At 38.3% G+C, this 23,037-nt stretch overlaps 1 protein-coding gene and 1 gene segment (V, D, J or C); both read left to right on the forward strand.

The window, feature by feature from the left end:
• The first annotated feature begins 31 nt into the window (after positions 1 to 31).
• Positions 32 to 4,842, forward strand: timm10 (translocase of inner mitochondrial membrane 10 homolog). Of its 2 annotated transcripts, none has more exon segments than NM_203963.2 (3): positions 32 to 91; positions 1,398 to 1,483; positions 3,842 to 4,842. In NM_203963.2, coding segments are annotated over 2 exon segments (273 nt in total). In that variant the 5' UTR covers positions 32 to 91; positions 1,398 to 1,412; the 3' UTR covers positions 4,044 to 4,842.
• Positions 4,843 to 17,517: 12,675 nt separating this feature from the next.
• LOC116408314 lies at positions 17,518 to 18,068 on the forward strand. The segment is given in 2 exon segments: positions 17,518 to 17,626; positions 17,713 to 18,068. Coding segments are annotated over 2 exon segments (402 nt in total).
• Positions 18,069 to 23,037: the final 4,969 nt, after the last annotated feature.

The raw sequence follows: 23,037 nt of genomic DNA on the forward strand, positions 1-23,037 counted from the left end.
GCTTCTTGTCTCTCCATAGTGCCGATCTCTGCAGCAGCGCCTCTGTACACGGGTATCGGCAAGCGCCTCATTTTCATTCAGAGTAAAACAGGTGATCAAAGCTTTTTTAATGAATGGGCAAAGTATTTATTTTGTAAAATCCTACCACTCTGGTAGGACTTTGTGATAAGGTGGACATCCTCTATTAAGCTGCATGATTTTATATGTTACATTTATAGAGGTTACGTCTCAGCTGCCATTTACCCGCCCACATTGCCTGTTTGGGAAAGGATTACTTTCGGGAATAGATTCGATTGTTTCGTAGTTTAGTGTCATCAGCACAGAGATACATTTCATTCAATGCCCTCCTGTAATTCATTGTATTCCTAATATAGAGGTCACCTGAATGCTCTTTATTCGTGACACTGACACTATGAGAAAAGACTATGAGACTATGAGAAAGACTTCCATAAATGTGTAAAGTGTAGGAAGAATACTTAAGAATCTTGCTAAATCTAATAGTTAAAGGGGAACTAAACCCTAAAAATGAATATACCTAGCAATGCCATATTTTATGTTAACTGGCTGCATTGGCTTAAAGTTTTAGCATCTCAATAGTAGTAATGATAGAGGTTGTTACAGTTGTCACAGGAGCTCCCCAATTCGGATTCTGTCGTCCCCCCCCCCCCCCCATTTTGGATTCTGTCGTCCCCCCCCCCATTTTGGATTCTGTCGTTCTCCCCCCCCCCCCCAGAACTTTCCAGGACACTGCACATGCTCAGTGTGGTCTGAGTGGCTGCTGAGAAGCTGAGCAAATTATCAAGCAGAAAATGAGATATGTCTATCATGTAAGCCAATGTTACAGGGCTAATTATTCAATTCTGATGCAGTTGCCCTGGTTTTAGATCTGTCATGTAATGTGAATCTGAATGAATTACTAATCAGCTTTTTACTGTTACATTTATATTCTATTTATGCAGTATATTTTGAGCCGGTCCCTAAGCTCAGTAACTGACAGCAGCACAGAGCATGTGTAGGGAAGCAGCAGAAAAGAAGCTACTGGGGCGTTTTTGGTGGCACCTGATCTTCCCTGCTAAAGGGATGTGGTCACCTTGGGCTGGCACAGAAACCCAAAACATAATGTAAAACTTTTCTGCCCTACTTCTTTAGTTAGGCTTGAGTTCTCCTTTAACATGCCAAGCTTGTAGAGGGTTGCTGAAAAGTATTTGTATATCTTTGCTGCCTTCAGAATAAGAAAGTTAATTCCTAATTTCAACCAGACCTCAACAGAATTTCAGTAACTGGTCATGTGGGGTGGGGGTGCTTTTCCTGTAAAATAAGTCATTTTTGTTAGAACCATGTAACAGGATTAATAAGATTATAAAACTGTATAATGATTGCTTTTTTTTTTAATGCAGATTATTTGTCTGGAAATGGATCCTTTAAAAGCACAGCAGTTGGCAGCAGAGTTGGAGGTGGAAATGATGGCTGATATGTATAACAGGTATATATAAGAGTATGGGAGTATCACTTTGCATTCTTCCTCTCTGTTGACGACACAATTTCCTGATAATTTTGTATCTTTTAAATACTAAAGCAAAACTATATTTAAAATACTTTTTATGTATCTCAATACATAATGCCTTAATGATACTACAATCTACTTGGTAAACTTTCAGGCATTTACCTACTGTAATTTTTCTGTTTTAGTATTGAGTAATTTAGTTTTTTCATTCAAAAGGTTGCAAAATATTTTGTAGATATCAGGAATCAACCTTTTTTTCGTCATTTAACTGTGGCAGCACAGGACTAATTCTCTGCCTGTGGATATACACAGGGTGAGAATCGACCTCTACTCCCCAAGCAGTCTTTCCATATGCCTGCACTGTTGGCATCAGAATGTATACTTGTGCATTTTGGTGCTGGAATCCACTCTGCATGCCTGCTCCCAGGCCACTGTGTTTGATCCGGGTGTGGGCACGTCCACAAGCTGATCGGAGTGTAGGGGCTAATTTATTCCCTTGTGGCTTAAGCCTTATACCCACTTATCAGCACAACAGTTCTCTTTTTAGCTTTTTGAGCTAATTAAAGACATGCTTTCCAAAATACACATTCCTCTTGCAGAGTCTCTTTCTTCTCTATAGATGTTTCCAAATCTACTTTCAGATTTGACTTTACTGGTGTTTTTTTCTTCAAAATCATTGTGTACAGTACAATAAAATTAGCTATGGGCATATTCTGCTCTCAACAGCGATGAACTAGTGTTCCTCATTGAGGACTTGAATAGCACCAAAGCAACAGGAACATTTTGGGCCTGAGGCCAGAATACATTTAAAATGAGTTTTTCTTTAATTCAACCAGCTTTTCTCAGAAAAAAATTCACTATATCTTGTCTGTTGTCTTGTTATGTCATCAAATATACCCTTTAAATTTTGGAAAAATTATGAAATTAGTAATTTGTACAATAATGTTAACGTTTTACAATCTTTCTTAGACCTTGGGCAAGCTACCTTATAGCTTTAACCTACATCAGTTCATTTCAGTCAAACAGCTTATTTGCTGCAAAAATCAGAAATGGTTTGGCAATATTATGTAGACCAGGGCTGTCCAACTGGCAGCCTGCTGGCACACATAGGCAGGGTAGGGCAGGCAGAGTAAGGAACACATAGGCAAGGTAGGGTGGAAGAGTATGGCACATATAGGCAGGGTAGGGCAGGGAGATTATCGCACACAGGCAGTACTCTGCCTGCCCTATGATACCTGTGTACCATACTCTGCATGCCCTACCCTCCCTGACCGGGGTTGGTTCTGGAAGTTTGTTAGCATTTGGAAATAGTCATTATATGGTCCCTAAGGTGTGTAATTATATGCTGGGGTTTGGGGGAGGAGGTGGCGGTGGCATATGGATTTATGGGTGTGTCTTAATATGACTCTTCATTTAATTCTTTCTCAAATGAATAAATGGTGGTATCCCTAGACCAACCATTTGGGTTTTTGCTGTGCTACCACCATTAATGTGGGTATGGTCTTAAAAGCTCCTGTGATAACACAGGTGTGGTTTAAAGTGGCTGTGGTTTAAAAGAGGGGAGTGGTTAAAACTGGCTTCCATTATCGACCCTCCACCACGTAGTTCAGAAAAATTCCGGCCCTCAGTACCACAGAAGTTGGACAGCACTGATCTAGACTGTTTGGATATCCATTACACTGAAGGCACATGTACATTTAACATAAATATTACTCATTTCTTAGACAAACTGATATCCTTCTGCAGCAATGAAGACAAACATATTTCTTTTAATAGTCAAGAATATTTGTTGCTCGCAGTTAAATCTGTGCAACCGCGGGTGACATATTTGCCAAAAATGCTTTCCCACTGGCAAAAATATAAAAATATGTTTTTCCACCAGTGGTTTACATTATTTCTGGTGCAAAAGCATTTTCTGGAGATTTGTTGCCCTCAGTAGTGCAGTTTAACAGCACGCAACAAATCTCCCTTTTCTGCCTTTTCTTACATTTCAGGGTGATGACAGACATGGAAATTTGCCTGCAGTTAAAACTGCACAACTGAGGGCAACAAATCTCCCAAAAATACTTTTGCACCAGGAATAATGTAAACCACTGGTAGGAAAACGTATGTTACATTTTTGCCAGTGGGAAAGCATTTTTGGCAAGTTTGTCACCCACGGATGCACAGATTTAACCGTGGGCAACAAATATTCTTGTCTGCCATCACCTTTATCATTGACTCTCTCGTTCTTAGAATTCACTGTTTTTGATTTTCATTGTTTATCTGTGATTTTTGCCCAGTGTAATCTGCTTTGCCTTTGTGTAACATAAAAATGTGACATTTTGCCTTTCTAAGGATGACTGGCGCGTGTCATAAAAAATGTGTTCCTCCACACTACAAAGAGGCCGAGCTGTCTAAAGGGGAAAGTGTATGCCTGGATCGCTGTGTTTCTAAGTATCTGGACATCCATGAGCGAATGGGAAAGAAGCTTACTGAGCTGTCTCTGCAAGATGAGGAGCTTATGAGGAAGATGCAACAGGGTGTGAGTTCGACATAGTAACACTGCCAAAACAAAATAAAGAAGTTTATGTTCTGTATAACCATATTTTTATGGTGAAAAAACACACTTTTTTATTTGCAATGGACTATTCTACAGATAAGTATGTGAAAACAGATCTGAAGGAAAGTTTTCCTAACTGCTGGACTTTTTATTTCCTTTTTCAAAACGGCTAAGAACAGTTTTTTTTCACAAACACTGGAGGAGATGAATCTTGGCAAACTGCATTACCCTTCAGTTTTCATTTTTTGTCAGAAGGGCTGAATTATTGAAACAGTTTTATGGGGTGGTTAGTAGTGAAATGTCAGTGATATTAGTATCTAGCTTGTTTGAAATAACCATGCAATATTTACCAAACAGTGCTAAACATTTTTGTTACTTGTGCTGATGAAATCCAAGTTCTGGTAAATCTAATACTTTTATTGTATTAGGTTGGCCTAATATTGTAATCTGTAAGAACACTGCAAAACGTGAAGGAGGCAGTGCCTCAGGTGTTATACCCACATTTTATTACTTTTTTGTTAACCTTGCTGGACTGCAGGGAGCATCTCGGCTTATAGCAGATTACTTTCAGTAGCACTGTGATATCTGGTGGGGAAATATACTCGAAAAACCAAGCGATGCTTCTCTGTTCCATGCACTTCAAACATGTCTAAAAGATTTCAGGTACTTTAGTTTTTGTAATGTATAAGCTGTTCTTATTCACAATTCACAAGCTGCAATAGAAAGCATATGCAATTAATTGTTTTCTATGTTATCTAATAAAAAATACCTTATGTATATTCACTTCTGCAAGCTAGACACTATGCTGCTTTTTCTGCTCTTTTAGTGTGCACTATGAAGAATCCATTTAAAAACTTGGTATGCTCCTTTATAGTTGATAAAAATATTAAAGGGTGGGAGGATTATTATTTTAACCTAGCAGTGTTTATCCTACATGTATGGTAGTGTTAGCTGTGAGTATTGTACCACTTATCTGGGTGGCTACAACCTCCAATATTAACTTCCATAGCACTCCTTTGATGTCATCATTTTCTCATGAGAAGTGAGAAATTTCATGGCCATTGGGGTTGTGATTGTGATTAGCCAGACTAATTTACTGCGTGATTGCAGTAAATGAGTTTTAAAATCAACTTTTCACACGATAAATGCAACTTTTTCATATTGTCGCACAAAAACCAGCATCAAAAATATGAATACCTCTGTATTCTGATGCAAAGAAAGATCTTTCAGTGAATGGAAGGGACATCTGCCATTGACGTCTACATGAACAAGTATTTTTTACCCTTATCTGACGGCTGTAGGGCCAACAATCCGATCAGCCTGATTCAGTCCACCACTTGGGTCGCCTAATTGGGCTTAGATCCACTTGTTCAATGACCTCGGTGAACAAGCAGATTTGGTTGTGTATGGCCAGTTTTTCATAAAGGAGGTTTGTGAGGCAGAATGGACAATTCTTAAAAAAAAAAAAAAAAGAATCAAGTGGATTCCTTTTAAAATTTCAATTTATAATCATTTTCATACAATTTGCTTGTACAAAGTCTTCTTGCAACCTTTTATATGCAGGTGGTTTTCTTTCAATGAAAAGAAAAAAATAAGAATATTGTCAATGTTCAATAAGACAATAGTTTTTATGTAAAAATTAAGAATGTACCAGCGAATTTTACTCCTCTAAACAAAGGATTGTGCATAAAAAAAGTTGTGTTTTGGACTGTACTAGTCCCGCCCATCTGTTCCACTTCCTGCTGGCTAAATTCTCAGGATGTGAATTGGGACCAGCAGCACTCAGTACACTGCACTGTAGGATAGGAACCAATCAGCAGCTAAGCTGACCTGATACAGAACTGAAGCCTGTCTTTGCTTGTGTGAGTGCAGGGCTGTGATTGGCTATCCCCCTCCTACTGTGCTTCTGGCAGGGACCGTTAGGACACGCCCATCTTTCATTTGAAACACTGACAGAGACCTGAGAGGATCTATAGGGAGCTCCAATAAAGGGGCCATTTTTGAAGATAGGATTAATATTTAGCTCAAAGTGAAACCAGCACCATATATTATTCATAATTGCCTACAGGATTAGGGTTTTCCCATTTATCCAATATGTCTCCTTTAATAAGATTCTAAAAAATACATTCACAAAATGTTGAAAGGTGGACAGGGCCTTGCAGAGACCAATCTGCATTACAAGATATTTAGAGTCCCCAAATGAGTTCAAAAGGTTATATTTTATTCATACCTGGCCTGATATGTAATCTTCTGCTGGCAAATGGCCCTGCTAGAAAAAAGCATTATATAGTGGTTGGTGACAGAGAGTAATCATAAAAGACATCATTATTCATTCAATTCTGCCTGTGCCCTGCATGACACAGCAGTAGTATAGGCCAAGGTCAACAAGTATTAAGAAATGGACTGCTTTTTCAATTTCTGCTGCACCACCTAGTGGCAGTATTCACAATCTAGTGTTTAAAAGTGGTTCTCTGCCCAAAAACTGTTTTTGCATATTAAAAATTTAATTCTAAGCAACTTTCCTATACATTAATAAAAAGGTCTTCAGCAGTTTTAAAGTTACTATTGAATCAGTATCTGTCTGCAATAATGTAATAAGCCAGTTTATTTACAGACCTGCAGAAAAATGACTCTTACATTGTTTTAAGAGAACAGAAAAGAATAAACAAACATTGATTTCAATTGCTCTATCTTTTCAAACATGTGGACTGGGTATCACAGTAGGCCCTAGCAATTCAAGTGCACAAAGAACAGCCAAAAACATGATTAATGTATATTGGCACTACCTGCTCTTTCATTATGGAAACCATTGCTTTTATGTAGAGTGCCCCATTAAAACAAACTATTTTTGCTTTGACCACTAGATGTCACCGTGTGGCTAAAATATTTCACTATGTAAAGTATTCCATTTGTAATGGTTTGAAGTAAAGCTCTTTTACCCTATATGCCATGTATTAAAGAAATAAAGGTCCAGGGTCCAGAATCATGTAGTGTTTTATTGTTAATGTTTTCCAATCAATCCAGACAATTGTTACTAGAGGACAAAACAAACCATATAGTAGTACTAAATAGGGAAGACACTGAAAAAAGGTATACTCCAATCCAGGTTTGAACCACTAAGGGTATTTATTTATAGGGTTAAAATGTGACCGTCTCTTGTTTCATGCTTTCCTCAGCACATTGAAATAAAGAGACTCTTTGGGCCTTGTGATGCACAGTATGTAGAAAGCTTCTGTGGCTTTATATTCTGTTTGGGAACACCATTTGGATGCACAGTTGGAACAAAGTTGGACCTGTGATTTACACTTTTGGCTCAAAGTTACACTGTTTTAGAAGAGATAGTTCTGCAATGCACTGCTTTGGATATTTTTTGCTCATTCTTGTCTGTACTTCATTTCCTACGGTCTGATCTGGAGTGTGCTGGTTCCCTGTCTGTCCTGCAGCAGGAAGTTCCAAGACCTCAAAAGTGTGCAGACCTGTCAACCACCCCTATTTTCCCGGGAGTTACCTGACTTCCGATTACCTCCTCTGGTCTCCCGTCACTTTACCTCTTCCCCCCTGTTTTCTATCTTTCCCAAGATTTTCAAGCTGTCCTGGAAAAAAAATCCATCTTGCACATGCACAGGAACATTTCCCAGTGTCAAATGTGTAAAGTGCACATGCGCAATGGGTGTTGAGCGGCTTCAAAACTTTTGGGACCAGATTGACAGCTCTGAGAGTGTTGTTGAAGACCTGTGCTGGCAGTTGTTCCCCTGCTTCACAAAAGAGTATGACCACCCCTTCTATCTAGCAGGGCTGACACTTAACAAACATTATATAGGGCCACCTATGTAGAGCTAGGTAGAAATTTCTGAATTAACCAAGAAGAGCAGTAAGTAACATTCTGTAAGTAACTGGCAAATGTATGACACCAACTGACGAACACTATTATATGGGCAGGTGGGTGTTGTTTGGGCCTCAGTGTACTTAAAATGCCAGGACCTATTTTGAATGCCAGTCCAGACCTGAGCTCAACTGCTACTTAATTTATAGGAAAAATAATGTATTGTAATACAAGAACAGTGATCAGAATGCAGGAAGGGTTCTTAGTCAAATCATTTATAACAATCAGTGACAAAACAGTTCCTGAATACAATATTTGCTGGAAATGATCACAATACAACTTGTAATTGGAGCTATTGCAAAGCAGGATGGCAAGAAATGATGTAGGAGTTGGGAAAAATTCTACATTTAGGGGCACATTTACTAATCCACGAACGTCCAATCCAATTTTTTCCCATTCGGGATTCGGATTCGTGGATTAGTAAATCAGCTCCTTAGAGTACATTTTTATAAATGTTTTAGCACTGGTCTTGTATTTAATCCTTCTACCTGCGCAATCACATGTTAAATTAATTTGAAAGTAGTGTTTATAGATATGGCTACATTTGTCAGTGCCCTAATTTAGTCAGTGACTAGTTCCCCAGTTGCCCCTTCTGTTAAACTATGGAAATGTAATTTTATTGAATAGTAATGCTGTTAATATGTGCTCAATAAATTAGGGATCTTCATATTGTTGGAAGAATAAAACTAGCCCAAGGGGCCCATTCATTAAAGTACGATGGACACGATTACAAAAAAATTGTATTTTTTCTAAACTTTAGAACTGTTCATACTGTTAACGATAATATTGTTAAAAAAGTACGAGTTTTTCGTGATACGTTTGTTATTCAACAAAAAAGTAATACTTTTTGCACAACGATAACAAAAGTTTTGTTATTCATTTAAACTTCGTTATTGTGACTATCTTTTGGCCAGGTTGGAGCTGCATTCCCGAACAACCGATTCCCGAACGATCCGATACTATCGTTAAGTTATCGTATAGTTGATGGTGTGCGAACGATCGTCGGCCCACTAATCAACCCGACATTATCGTCCCCAAAATCGATCGGCCAGGTTTAAAAATTTTAGTCGTTTAACGATAAAATCTGCCAGTTGGTGTGAGTGTCAAACATTTGTCTTTGAACGATTGTTCTCTGCGCATGTCAAGATTGCCAGCAGCGGAAGTCAACGAACATAAATAAATAAATACCGCTTCCGCCACGACATTGGATCGTACGTAGATGTATGATCGTACGTATTTTACGATAATGATACGATATCTTTTGCAAATTATCATTGCCTGTGGATGGCATATCGTAAGGAAACCCGATCGCCATACAATCGTTTGTCGATATAATCGTTCGTCGCACAACGAGTGAAATCGCCTCGTGTATGGGGAACTTAACTGAGAGTCTTTTACTTGCTTTATAATACTGTGCGCATAGTAATTCATCTTATAAACACTTTATTGATTTGTTTCAAGCATTTCTGGACAAAACAAAAATCAGACCTGCCATTCATTTTGACTTAGTAACAATCCACGTGAATTGAGTAAACACTGCCACCAAATTTGGATACAGAGATTGTAAATCTTTGGCTTTGTCACTAGCTAATAAGGTAAGAAGAAACAGACTTTTGTCTGTGCTGAATTGCCTCCAGTGCAGGCAACAATACATTTAAATTATAATGTAAGAATAATAGAATATTATAATAATAATAAATAAATATCAGATTACTTACTTACTGCATTTTATTAGTGCATAAAGATCTTAGCATAAATCAAACATAAATCTTTTAGTATACTACATAGCAGTGACCTCTCTCTGTCTGCCTTTCAGCCACTCCCTCCTGATGCATTTTGTGCCAATGGGCGCTTTATTCGAGGAGGTTTGGCTGAATTAGGCCAAATCCCTTTAATACCCATCTTATTTAACATGTTCCCATTTCAGGATTTCCTGTCATCTTTTATTTGAGCAAATCTAAATTGCTATTGGTAAGTATGCTGGTACAGTTTTGACACAAAACTCTGCGAAAAACGTGAAGGAGGCATTTTACCTCAATTATGTGACTAAACTGTTTAAGCAGTGGCAATTCTGAGTCTCTCCAATACAAAGATATTTTCAGACATTTTATCACCCCATTGCCGGGCCAAGCTGGCCAGATGACCTATGGCCATGTCACTCCTCCTTTCACCATGCGTATTCCTGAACTACCGTTGACGCGCATACAAAAAAAAGTGTGCGAGAGAGCGCAATTGTGCATGTTGCCTGTGGGGGCTATGTAAGTAATATGGGAGCAAGGTCCCAGACTAGGGGTAGGCGACAGAAGAGGTACATGCCTAGCAACCCCCTGTCATTGCACCCTAGACATGTGCTTTTTCTGCCTACCCCTAGTTCTGGCCCTTTTGTCACCCACACTAGAGGGTGACAAAATATCTCAGGTGACAAAATGTCACAGGTATACTTATCCTTAAAGGAGAAAGAAAGGTAAAAACTAAGTAAAGTTTATGAGAAAGGTCTATGTAAATACGACCATAAGCACTCACAGAAACGCTGCACTAAGTTCTCTGTCAAAAGATTTGTTGTGCTTGTTTTCCTCTGCCTGAGACATGCAGCTCTCTGCTCTCTCCCCTCTCCTGCTCCCCCCTCCCACAAGAATTCTAAGAACTCACTCCCCCCCTTAGGAATGTGGATCTGAGCCAATCACCAGAAAGCTTCCTCATAGTCTAACTAACTGAGCATGTACACCGGTCTGGGTCTCTGTGCATGAGTGAGGCATTATGGGAACTTTCTTTACACAGCTCAGCATTTTTTCTTCCTGTTTGGCTTCTGATCATCTGAACAGGTGAAATATGGGGAGACTTAAGGGACAACTGAAGGTATGCCTGCAGCTTGAGATTAACTCTTTATTAGCCTTTCTTTCTCCTTTAAAGTACTACAGCTGCCAGCATCCCTAAACAACTGTTCATTTTCATGTGATTCTGAGTGGTAGTTCATGATCAGCTGGAGAGCAACTTCGTGAAGATGGTTCCTGCTTTTGTGTTAAATTTGATGCATGAGCAGTCTCATGGTTCTTGGCTGTTTGGCAAACCTATGTATCCTATATAATAACACACAATTTGTGTTAATCGCTGATTAGAAAATAAACTTTTTAAAGATTACCCTTTTGGTTTATCGTACTCAAATATTGAGTCATAGCTTTTAATATAAGTTTTAATATAAGTTCCTTTGTCTTACAGGTAGTTTCTCAGATACTGAGCACCTTGTATTTAAACTTCATTCTACAATCAAAATGTCAAGAGCATAGAGCTCATACAGCCACACTGTGGTGCTCTTGACACAATTTCTTCTCAAATCCAAAAGACTTTAGAACACTTTCTTTAGAAAGAATATGACAACAAATGTTCTGGAACAGATTAAAAAGATAATGGACCACTGAAAGAAGGTGCTTTTAACTTGGAACAAACAATAAACTTTTACTTAAAGCTAAGATAAATGTTAAACCAATGATTGCCACATTAGTTAAAAAAGATGTTTTGATATACAGTTTAAAAAAAGTTTACCCAAAGATCAGTTAGATCCCATGCATATTTGATAAAGCCATTTATTCTATTAAAAATCTATTCTATTCTATTATACTCTATTAAACAATTTGCAAGATACATGCCCCCATATGTATGTGTAATAAAAGTCACTTAGTTTGTCCATAGCAACCAATAAGATGTTGCTTTTAAACAAGTGGCCAGTAAGTGCTATATGCTGATTGGATGCTATGAGTTACTGCTCCTGGGCAAACTGGAAAAGGTAAGATGACTAGTGGATGACACGCCGCGACAAATCTCCCCGAAATGCCAACCCACTGGCTAGAATGTAAATTGCCGGTGGGATGGCATACGCGGCGGCGCAATTTGCCGAAGTCGCAGACGTTTCCTCTCAAAGCAACTTCGGCGACTTTGGCAAATTGCGGCGCTCCCGTATGCCATCCCAACCTGCATTACTATTGGAAATAATGTTGTTACTTCTAGTTTGCTGCACAATAACTCATGGTGTCCTTCTTTTTTATCACTTCATTTAATTTGGTAGTGGGAGGTGAATTTAAACAACACCCTCCATACACACTCTTCCACATAGCAAAGGCCCATCCTTTAAAATAATGTACCCCATGCTCTAACCTAACTAGCTGGACAAGGCCTGTTAAATTATCGACTTTTTCTTAAACTTACCTGTCTTAGTCTCATTTGGTGAAAGAAACTTTTTTTTCTAAATCAACTTAAAAAACTTACTTTATCTACTGCATCCCAGTAAATATGAAATATTACGTTTTGAATAATCTATTATCTAACCCCTTTAAACAATCCACAGCTTGCAAATTTGTATGTTTAAGTTCTGACTTGGATGCTTTAAACTTCTTATAAAGATTCCCAAATTTATGTAGTATACAAGTCACTGGCAAGTGTTTAAAAGAGCTGACCTGAGTCTTTGCTGGTCTTTTTGTGGGATTCTGCAGGAAGACAGTTGTGCTGTATTACTGGTCTGTTTAAATTGCACAAAATTTGATTAAAATCTCCCGTGTAGTTTAGCCCTAAGGTGTGCTGACTAAAGTGGAAGAAGCTGAGATTCCTGCCAAAAATGAGGATCGGGTAGAGCATTTGGGCAAGTTGGGGAGGTGCTGGGTGAATCAGGAGCAAGGCTTCCTAAGCATACGGGCACCCACTATAATAATGCAGGCAAAAATCCATTCCACTGCAAATTGAAACAGCTGTGGGTACATAAATTAAAGGAGTCGTTACTGTTCTAAACAATCCACTACACAATAGAGGATACTTGATAATACATGATAATACCTTTTTTCTTTAAAAAAAATGGTTTTAATCAACTATTACTAATGTACTTTCTCAACCTAACGTTTTCTTGCTGCTCAACCATGTTGTGCAAGTATTTTAAAACAGTGATGGCCCCTTTTTTAAAGGAGGTCTATACGCGACTTTGATCAAGTTGGCCAACTTGAACATAATGCAATATACAGTATAGACAAACAATCCTTGTTTTGTTTAAAGGGGATGCCATTCGTTAGTAGTTTAATGCAGAAAATGACTCAGTGTCCTAAATATATTTACAATAGATAAGTGCAGCCTCATTACACCACTGCCTAATGGTTTAATATTTAGCGTTGAGCACAACTTACCCTTTTGCAATAAATTATTTGAACATTTACATTGCATTTGCTAACCACAGGTCTATCTGAAGGGGCAGATCCTAGGGCAAAATCACTCTCTTGTCAACCTATATTAACATCAATAAAACAGAGTATTATTAACCTTATGGAAATGAAGGTTAAGGACAGAATCTCTGATTGGCTGTCAGATTGCAATAGTTTTGCATAATCAACTGCATATAAATGATTGATATTAGTTAGAGATGAAAAGTATCAGTTGTTCGTAGTGTAAAGAGAAGTATTAAACCATTTAGTGAAAATGAGATTATTGGTACCAGTGCTTTATGCAATATTCTGCATATCCTGTAAGTATGAAGTTATAAAAATGTAGTGGTTATTAAACAGATGTATGAAGTCAATTAAGCTTGATCTTTATTTTGCAGATGTGGAATCACAGGTGCCAGTGCTGACTCCAGGGTCGGACTGGGACACCGGGAAAAATCCTGGTGGGCCCCAGCGGCCCAGTCCGACCTTTGCCGGCGCTCCCCCTACTGACTGTTCCTTCCCACTATACGCACTCGGGGAGGACGTCGGGTAGGGGCTCGGCAGGGGGGTTAGGGGGGCCCCTGGGGGGGGTAGGGGACACGGCTGGCTGGGGCACCTGCAAGGCCCCTGGGGCGGGAGCCCCGGTGGGCCCTGCCCCCCCCCAGTCCGACCCTGGCTGACTCCAACTGTTCTCCATGTTAACCAAGGACAAACTGGTACTTATAATTGTAATGTGGGAGTTAAAAACAATCATGCTACAGTGTTCCTCCGTCAAACACCTGGAAATGCTCCCAAGCACATTTTACATCATCACCATACATACACAGAACCTAGATATGGACCAGGAATGTCATCTGTTCATTTTGGTTCCACTATAAATGCTGCAGGCACAGAATATCAACTAATTGTAAAAAACACAGACTCTCAAGATACTGGTACTTATTATTGTGCTAAATGGTATGATATTGTGGGTGCCACAGTGATATACAGCTAGACAAAAACTACTAAAGGGCTCCTGCTAAAAGATGCAATCAAGTATTCAATAAAGTGCAATAAAGCATATTCATGCTCTTGTGTATTTTATATACTGTATAAAATGGCAATGATTATTTTTTCTGTGCACAGTATTTCACCAGAACAATTTCTACCCAAATGTTTGTTGTTAAACTGCCACTGTGCAGTTTAAATTATATGTTGTGCATCTTCAAGAGGATGTAAAAAATAGAATTTTGCTCAATTCTAAGCAACTTTCCAATATACATGAATTTAAATGTGATTTTAGTTAGTTATTTCTTCATGTAGGTGCTGTCTGTCTTCTCTTTTTCTGCTCTGCTGTTTCTGACATTTACAATAATGTAGAAAAATAACAGACCTGTGAAGAACCATGCAGTTGGATCTATATTTCATGGGTTAGGAATGGACTGAATAAAATATCAAACATCTTTCCAAAGAGTATGCAAGGAAAAATACAGCTGGCTATGCAGAGAGACTTTAGGTAAACTTTCAACTAAGATGAACTTGTGCCAAGATTTCTTTGTATAAAAGAAAGAAAATTATTGGTTTGCATAGTAAGAGATGCAACTTGATTAAAACTAGCAAGGATAATAATTTCCATTATAAGAGAATGGTCAAAAGTATAAAATGCAGACAAAGAAGACAAGAAAAGAGAGGTATCTTTTGGCTGTAAATCATTTGTAGCTTTAGATATGTGTGCCTAACCAAAGCCTAATTAGATCACATCCGCTGCAATCGAGTCGAGGCTGACCTCCTCCTCATAAAATGCAATTAAATTCATTTGGCAAGATCTACTACGCATAAAAACATGCTGGCAATGATTTGCAATGTAATAAAGTACCCTATCCCTAATTTCCCCTTCCAAGCAGGATCCTTTCTTGAATAGTGACACAACATTAGCAATACGCTAGTCTCTCAGCACCATGCCAGACCTCAATAAATCCTGAAAAATTAAGCAAAGAAGTTTGGCAATCACAGCGCTAAGCTCATTTAATTCCCTGGGATGAATACCATCCGATCCTGGACCTTTGTTTACCTTTACATGCTCAAGTCTCTTTTGAATTTCCTCCAGATTGACCTATGCATCAGTAGTTATATTACAAGAATTGGCTATATTATAAAGGAAGCCTTCATTAACATGAAGTTAACAAAAAAGTTCTGAGCTGCATGAAGATTTAAGGGGTTTGCTGTCTCTTTCCTAAATTCAACCTTGAGAAGCTTTTTTGTTGCTTTTTGTATTTCAAGCTGCAATATAGTATTTTCTGTTATTATTTTGTATCAAAGCTCAATTACTAGGTGCTTCTAAAGTAGACAGATTTTTAGAAATGAACTTGCTGTAATCTGTCTATAGTTAAATATAGTGCAGGCATGGGAAAATCCAAATTATCATTAGGTCAGCTCTCACAGACAATTTTTCAAATAATTCACATTTTTAAAAGTGATTTGTACTTGATATCAAGTTAGATATAATTAATTAATTAATCCTTAGTGCAGGTGCAAACAAACATACTGGGTTATTTAATGTTTAAATGATTTTTAGTAGAAATAAAAAAAAAATATGACAATCCAAGATCTGGAAACACCCAGGTCCCAAGCATGCTGGATAACATGTCCCATACCTGTATTTTATTTATTTAACATACATTGCAAATTGTAGACTTACAGTGGTGTGAAAAACTATTTGCCCCCTTCCTGATTTCTTATTCTTTTGCATGTTTGTCACACAAAATCTTTCTGATCATCAAACACATTTAACTATTAGTCAAAGATAACACAAGTAAACACAAAATGCAGTTTTTAAATGAGGGTTTTTATTATTTAGGGAGAAAAAAAATCCAAACCTACATGGCCCTGTGTGAAAAAGTAATTGCCCCCTGAACCTAATAACTGGTTGGGCCACCCTTAGCAGCAATAACTGCAATCAAGCGTTTGCGATAACTTGCAACGAGTCTTTTACAGCGCTCTGGAGGAATTTTGGCCCACTCATCTTTGCAGAATTGTTGTAATTCAGCTTTATTTGAGGGTTTTCTAGCATGAACCGCCTTTTTAAGGTCATGCCACAACATCTCAATAGGATTCAGGTCAGGACTTTGACTAGGCCACTCCAAAGTCTTCATTTTGTTTTTCTTCAGCCATTCAGAGGTGGATTTGCTGGTGTGTTTTGGGTCATTGTCCTGCTGCAGCACCCAAGATCGCTTCAGCTTGAGTTGACGAACAGATGGCCGGACATTCTCCTTCAGGATTTTTTGGTAGACAGTAGAATTCATGGTTCCATCTATCACAGCAAGCCTTCCAGGTCCTGAAGCAGCAAAACAACCCCAGACCATCACACTACCACCACCATATTTTACTGTTGGTATGATGTTCTTTTTCTGAAATGCTGTGTTACTTTTACGCCAGATGTAACGGGACACGCACCTTCCAAAAAGTTCAACTTTTGTCTCGTCGGTCCACAAGGTATTTTCCCAAAAGTCTTGGCAATCATTGAGATGTTTTTTTAGCAAAATTGAGACGAGCCTTAATGTTCTTTTTGCTTAAAAGTGGTTTGCGCCTTGGAAATCTGCCATGCAGGCCGTTCTTGCCCAGTCTCTTTCTTATGGTGGAGTCGTGAACACTGACCTTAATTGAGGCAAGTGAGGCCTGCAGTTCTTTAGATGTTGTCCTGGAGTCTTTTGTGGCCTCTCGGATGAGTTGTCTCTGCGCTCTTGGGATAATTTTGGTCGGCCGGCCACTCCTGGGAACGTTCACCACTGTTCCATGTTTTTGCCATTTGTGGATAATGGCTCTCACTGTGGTTCGCTGGAGTCCCAAAGCTTTAGAAATGGCTTTATAACCTTTACCAGACTGATAGATCTCAATTACTTTTGTTCTCATTTGTTCCTGAATTTCTTTGGATCTTGGCATGATGTCTAGCTTTTGAGGTGCTTTTGGTCTACTTCTCTGTGTCAGGTAGCTCCTATTTAAGTGATTTCTTGATTGAAACAGGTGTGGCAGTAATCAGGCCTGGGGGTGACTACAGAAATTGAACTCCGATGTGATAAACCACAGTTAAGTTATTTTTTAACAAGGGGGGCAATCACTTTTTCACATAGGGCCATGTATTTTTTCTCCCTTAATAACGTAAACCTTCATTTAAAATCTGCATTTTGTGTTCAATTATGTTATCTTCGACTAATAGTTAACGGTTTTTTATGAGCAGAAACATTTAAGTGTGACAAACATGCAAAAGAATAAGAAATCAGGAAGGGGGCAAATAGTTTTTCACACCACTGTATAAACTGTTAGAGAAATATTATTAACCTTATGGAAATGAAGGCCAAGGCCCAGTCTCTGACTGACGGTCACACCTGCAGCATTTTTGCATAATCCACTGTATATAAATGACTGTAGTTAGTTTGGTAGAAATGAAAGACATCATTTGTTTGCAGGGTAAAGAGAAGTTTTAAACCATTCAGTGAAAATGAGATTATTGGTACCAGTGATTTATGTAATATTCTGCATGTCCTGTAAGTATGAACAAATTATATTAAATACTGTGAATTAAACAGATACATAAATAAAATGATGCTTGATCATTCTTTTTGTTTTGCAGATGTGGAATCACAGGTGCCGGTGCTGACTCCAACTGTTCTGTATGTGAACCAAGGACAAACTGCAACTTATAATTGTAATGTGGGAGTTAAAAACAATCATGCTACATGGTTCCTCCGTCAAACTCCTGGAAAAGCTCCTCAACTTATTTTGTATCATCACCATACATACACAGAACCTAGATATGGACCAGGAATGTCATCCACTCGTTTTGGTTCCACTATAAATGCTGCAGGCACAGAATATCAACTTATTGTAAAAACAACAGTCCCTCAGGATACTGATACTTATTATTGTGCTAAATGGTATGATAACATCGGGTGCCACAGTGATATACAGCTGGACAAAAACCACTGAAGGGGTCCTGCTTTCTAAAATATGTAAAATGTTCAATAAAGTAAACAGCATTTTACTGAAGGACTCAATTTCAGTCATGTGCATGTATATATCTATTTATCTATATATATATATATAAAACAAAGAAGTGTCAGCACTCTGAAGTGCTGACACTTCTTTGCTTTATTGTACTATATTTGCTCTTGCACCCAGGTATAATCATTGTTACTGGTGTGCACCAATTCGCTGCCTATCTATACTGTATATATATTTATATATATTTATTTTGGGTGTCTTTAAGAGGATGTGAACCCAAAAAATTACATTTTGCTTAATGAAAGAAATTGTTATTCAAAGCAACTTTCCAATATAGAAAAATTAAAAAAAGTTTAGTGGTTTTTAAAGTTATTTCTACATGTAACTACTATTTTTTGTCTATTTCTTTCTATTTTCTATTCTTTTCAATTTTACCCTGCTGGTACTGACTTTTGTAGCAGAAGCCAGCTGATTAATAGACGTGTGAAGAAGCAAGCAAGGCTGAATCCTACTAAATTGTTGCAATAGGCTTAACCAGCAGCAGGGGAGACAGATAGGGCTTTCAACAGCAATTACATTTACAGATATTTTTAAACTATATTTTAAACTACTGAAAATATGTAATCAATGCCAGAGGCGGGCCAAGTCGGCAGGGAGCCCTAGGCGGGCCAAGTCGGCCACCTCACCCCCATGCAAGCACACAAACACAGGGACGCTCCTTCTTCTGTTTGTACAGTCAGGAAGAACATATTCAGAAGGAAGACAGAGAACTGTTCTGATGTTACCCTGCTTAAGAAATATATGAGAAAGGTTACCTGAGATTGTAGAACACTGTTTGCCTTTTACCTTCTGAACATATTTTCCCTAAGTGTACAGATGGATGAAATGGGCAGCAGGTGGCGCTCTCGTTACAAAATTGATTATATTCGAAGATTATAAACAGCTTAAAGGGGTACATTATCAATATGTAGAAATAGGACATTAGGAAATGTCCTAATGTCCTATTTCTACATATTGGTAATGGGTGAGTGCAGAGGATTTTTTGCGGTTGTTTATATGTATTTTGTGGTCACAGCCTCATTGCACCCCCGCCTAATGGTTTACAATTTAGTGGTTGAGCACAACTTTCCCTTTTTCTTGTGTTATAGCTTAAAGGGGTAGTTAACCTTCAAGTTGACTTTTAATATGTTATAGAATATCCAATTCTTAACAACTTTTCACTTGTTGCCTTATTTTTCTGACACTTTCAAGCTTTAATTGGGGTCATTGACCCCAGCAGCCCATAAACTATTGCTCTGAGAGACTACAATTTTATTGTTATTGTCATTTTTTTTTACTTCTATTCAGGCCCCTCTCCTATTCATATTCCTGTCTCTCATTCAACCACTACTGGTTGTTAGGGTAATTTGGACCCTAGCAACCAAATAGCTGTGAAATTCTAAACTGGAGAGATACTGAACAAAAAGCGAAATAATTTAAAAATCGTGTTCCTCTTCCCCCTATGACATCACTGTGCATGCACACGCTTATTTGCTCTCACGCGCATGCGAAGGGGGGATGGAGGATGCAGGGGCAAGGTGGCCAGCTGGGTTGCCTGAATCTGCATTTCATGGGTTAGCAATGGGGTGAATAAAGGATAAGTCATCTTTCAAAAGAGTATGCAGGAAAACTACAGCTGGTTATGCAGAGCCATGAGGTAACCCTCCCAGTACATAAGAGAAAGAGAAGGATTGGTTCATATAGCAATGAGAAAAGCAGGATACGGCTTGAAAGGGTAAGAATTTCCATTAGACGGAAATGGTCAAAAGTATCAAATGCAGACAAGGAAGAATAAAAAAGAGAGGTACATTAAGAATAAAAAAGAAAGGTGCCATTTGGCTTTAGGACCCTTCAGATTATTCACAGCTTTAAATATGGCTATCTTAATAGAGTGTGCAAGTCAAAAGATGTATTGCAAAGAGTCCACTGGATTCTTGCTCTGAAGACATTTTTACAAATTTCATTTGCTAACCATAGGTCCATCTGAATAGGGAGATCCCAGGCCTGCTTGTTTATTAGTTTATTAGTTTCTAGCTTTCCTATAGAGTAAGCAGACCCTGTTGTTTGCAGGGGGCCCTAGGCCTTAATCATAGAGCAATTTCAATATATCTTGGTAGAATAGGTCAACTTTAGGTGCCCCAAACAGAATTTGCTGTGGGGCCCAGTTACCTCTAGTTATGCCAGTATACTATAGTAGGTTTAGGCAAGGTTTAGGGCAAGGGCACATGGGGCGGATTGTCAGCCTGTGGCTAAGCCTTAAACAAATCTTCTAGTTGTGTCAGACCCTGGAAGCATTGACTCCTCATGGGTGTGGGCACACGCAGGCTATATCCACCAACAAACACAAGACTTGATATCTGTGGATATCGTCTGCATGTGCCTGCTCCCGGGAGGATTTAATGGGTGCAGGCACAACTATAGGATTTTTTGAGCATACAGGTAGATTGTCAATCCACCCCATGTACCCTTGCCCTTAATGGGCTTGTTTTCTCTTTCCCCATTCCACTTCTAGAATCTTTGTATTTTTTTTTCTTTTTGTTTTTTGTTATTATTTTGTATAAAGTCTCATTAACAGGTGTTTCCAAAGTACAGATTTTCAGAAATTAAATTGCTTTAATCTTTAATGTAGTATTTCCTTTACTTTTTATTAAAGCCTCAGATACACTACTAGAATATGTGATAAATTGTAAACTGTAAATTCATAAACTGTTAGAGAAATATTATTAACCTTATTCAAATGAAGGCCAAGGCCCAGTCTCTGACTGACGGTCACACCTGCAGCATTTTTGCATAATCCTCTGTATATAAATGACTGTAGTCTGTTTAGTAGAAATGAAAGGCATCATTTGTTTGTAGGGGGAAAGAAGTATTAAACCATTCAGTGAAAATGAGATTATTGGTACCAGTGATTTATTTAATTTTCAGGATGTCCTGTAAGTTTGAGCAAGTTATAATAAATTACTGGGTATTAAACAGACATTTGGGGACAATTATTTTTGTTTTGCAGATGTGGAATCACAGGTGCCGGTGCTGACTCCATCTATTCTGTATGTTAACCAAGGACAAACTGGTACTTATAATTGTAATGTGGGAGTTAAGGGCAATGGTGCACTATATTTCTTGCGTCAAAGACCTGGAAAGGCTCCCCAGCTCATTTTATATCATCACCATACATACACAGAACCTAGATATGGACCAGGAATGTCTTCGTCTCATTTTGGTTCCACTATAAATGCTGCAGGCACAGAATATCAGCTAAATGTAAAAAACACAGACACTCAGGATATTGATACGTATTATTGTGTTAAATGGTATGACAACATTGGATACCACAGTGATATACAGCTGGACAAAAACCACTAAACTCCTGCTTACTAAAATGTAAAATGTAAGAAAACAGCATTTTACTGTAAGTAGATTTAAACTCAGGTTCAGACATATTAAAATATATGCCCATGTGGCCTCGACTGTGTGATTGACACCAAGCAGATGGAGAAAGTTCTATTACAGCAGCATAGATCATCTGTTATTTGGAAATAAGAGATTACCTTTGTCTAAACATATTGAAAAAAGGGCTACAATTTATGGTTTTTGAAATAGTTTCCTCAAGTGAATAAAGAGGGGAGAGAGAACAAATACTTTAAAAGAGAGAAGTCGTGTTGAAATGTTATTTTCTATTAGGCTTGAATAAAGATTATGATCTGTACTTATTTTCATGATTTCAGTACATGGTGATATGATTTTTGTTGGGTTAATAAAGTTTGTAGGAAGATTTTAATATGTTGTCACTTCCTGTATGTCCCTTTAAATAAGACATGTTAGGTATGTTATGTTTAACATGTCTATATATCTAAACACAGGGGCGGAGCAATTAGATCGGTCATTGCCTCCGCCGCTAATGACAAGCGGCGGAGGCAATGACAAAGTAGCACTAGGGGTAGGCAGGAGAGGCTCCTGCCTGGCGCCCCTCAATCGTTGCGCCCTAGGCAGCTGCCTCTTCTGCCTACCCCTAGTTCCGGCCCTGTCTAAACAAGTATGGACTGGCATTCCCAACAGGCCCTGGCATTTCAAGTATAAAAAGGCCGAAATTAATTTTAAGGTTAACTATATTTTTAAATCATCACCACAATGATTCTGTAGATACTGAGCAGTATAACATAATCTATTTACATAACCATAGCAAAGGCACTGATTCAAAAAAGAGTTGACAGTTATATATCTGGATCTGGGTTTTATGTGTTAGCAAAGAAGTGGATGTCTCTTGCTATAATTGGCATACAAAAGATGTTTAAATCAATATGAATGGATAAGGCTTCATTCCAAAGTCTATACAGCTGGCTAAGCAGAGAGCCATGGGGCCATGCATGCACACACACTAATGGAAGCTTGTGACAAGCTTTTGTTTGCATAAGATAGAGAGAAGATTTGGTTTAAATAGTAAACAAGAAGCTCCATTAGGCTAATGCCACAATCATGCTGATTCCCAGCATGTGGATAAATCTTTTCTTGCAAGTTATTGAAGACAAGGAGCATGCACAGTTGAAGCCATGTCTGGATCAGCTTCAACCAGTGCGCTTAAGGTTGGGGGTGGGAAGGCTCATAGGAAATACTACATTTTTTGTGCGACTTTTGTTCTCCTTGAACTAATGAATGAAGATGACACATGAATCTGCGATACTATAGAGTCAGGCACAGAGTAAAAAGAACCAAAAAAAGGAATGTGATGAGATACAAATAAATAGTTAATGCCCATAGAGATGGCTATTTGTACATGGAATTTACTTTACTTTTTGAAAGTATAGAGAAAGTCAGAGAGGAGTACCAATGGATCTGATAGAGAGAAGTCTGTAAATACTGTCCACACTTATAGCGAATGGACAAATGACAGGGAAATAAACAGGAGTGCCTACTTCCC

The sequence above is a fragment of the Xenopus tropicalis genome, chromosome 1 (genome assembly GCF_000004195.4).
Source record: "Xenopus tropicalis strain Nigerian chromosome 1, UCB_Xtro_10.0, whole genome shotgun sequence".
Lineage (NCBI taxonomy): Eukaryota > Metazoa > Chordata > Amphibia > Anura > Pipidae > Xenopus > Xenopus tropicalis.

Excerpts from the sequence above, each read along its gene's own strand:
- timm10 (XM_031897256.1), top strand. The coding sequence starts at position 1,413 with ATGGATCCTTTAAAAGCACAGCAGTTGGCAGCAGAGTTGGAGGTGGAA. Across the intron at positions 1,484-3,841 it reads ATGGCTGATATGTATAACAG|GATGACTGGCGCGTGTCATA; the intron begins GTATATATAAGA and ends TGCCTTTCTAAG.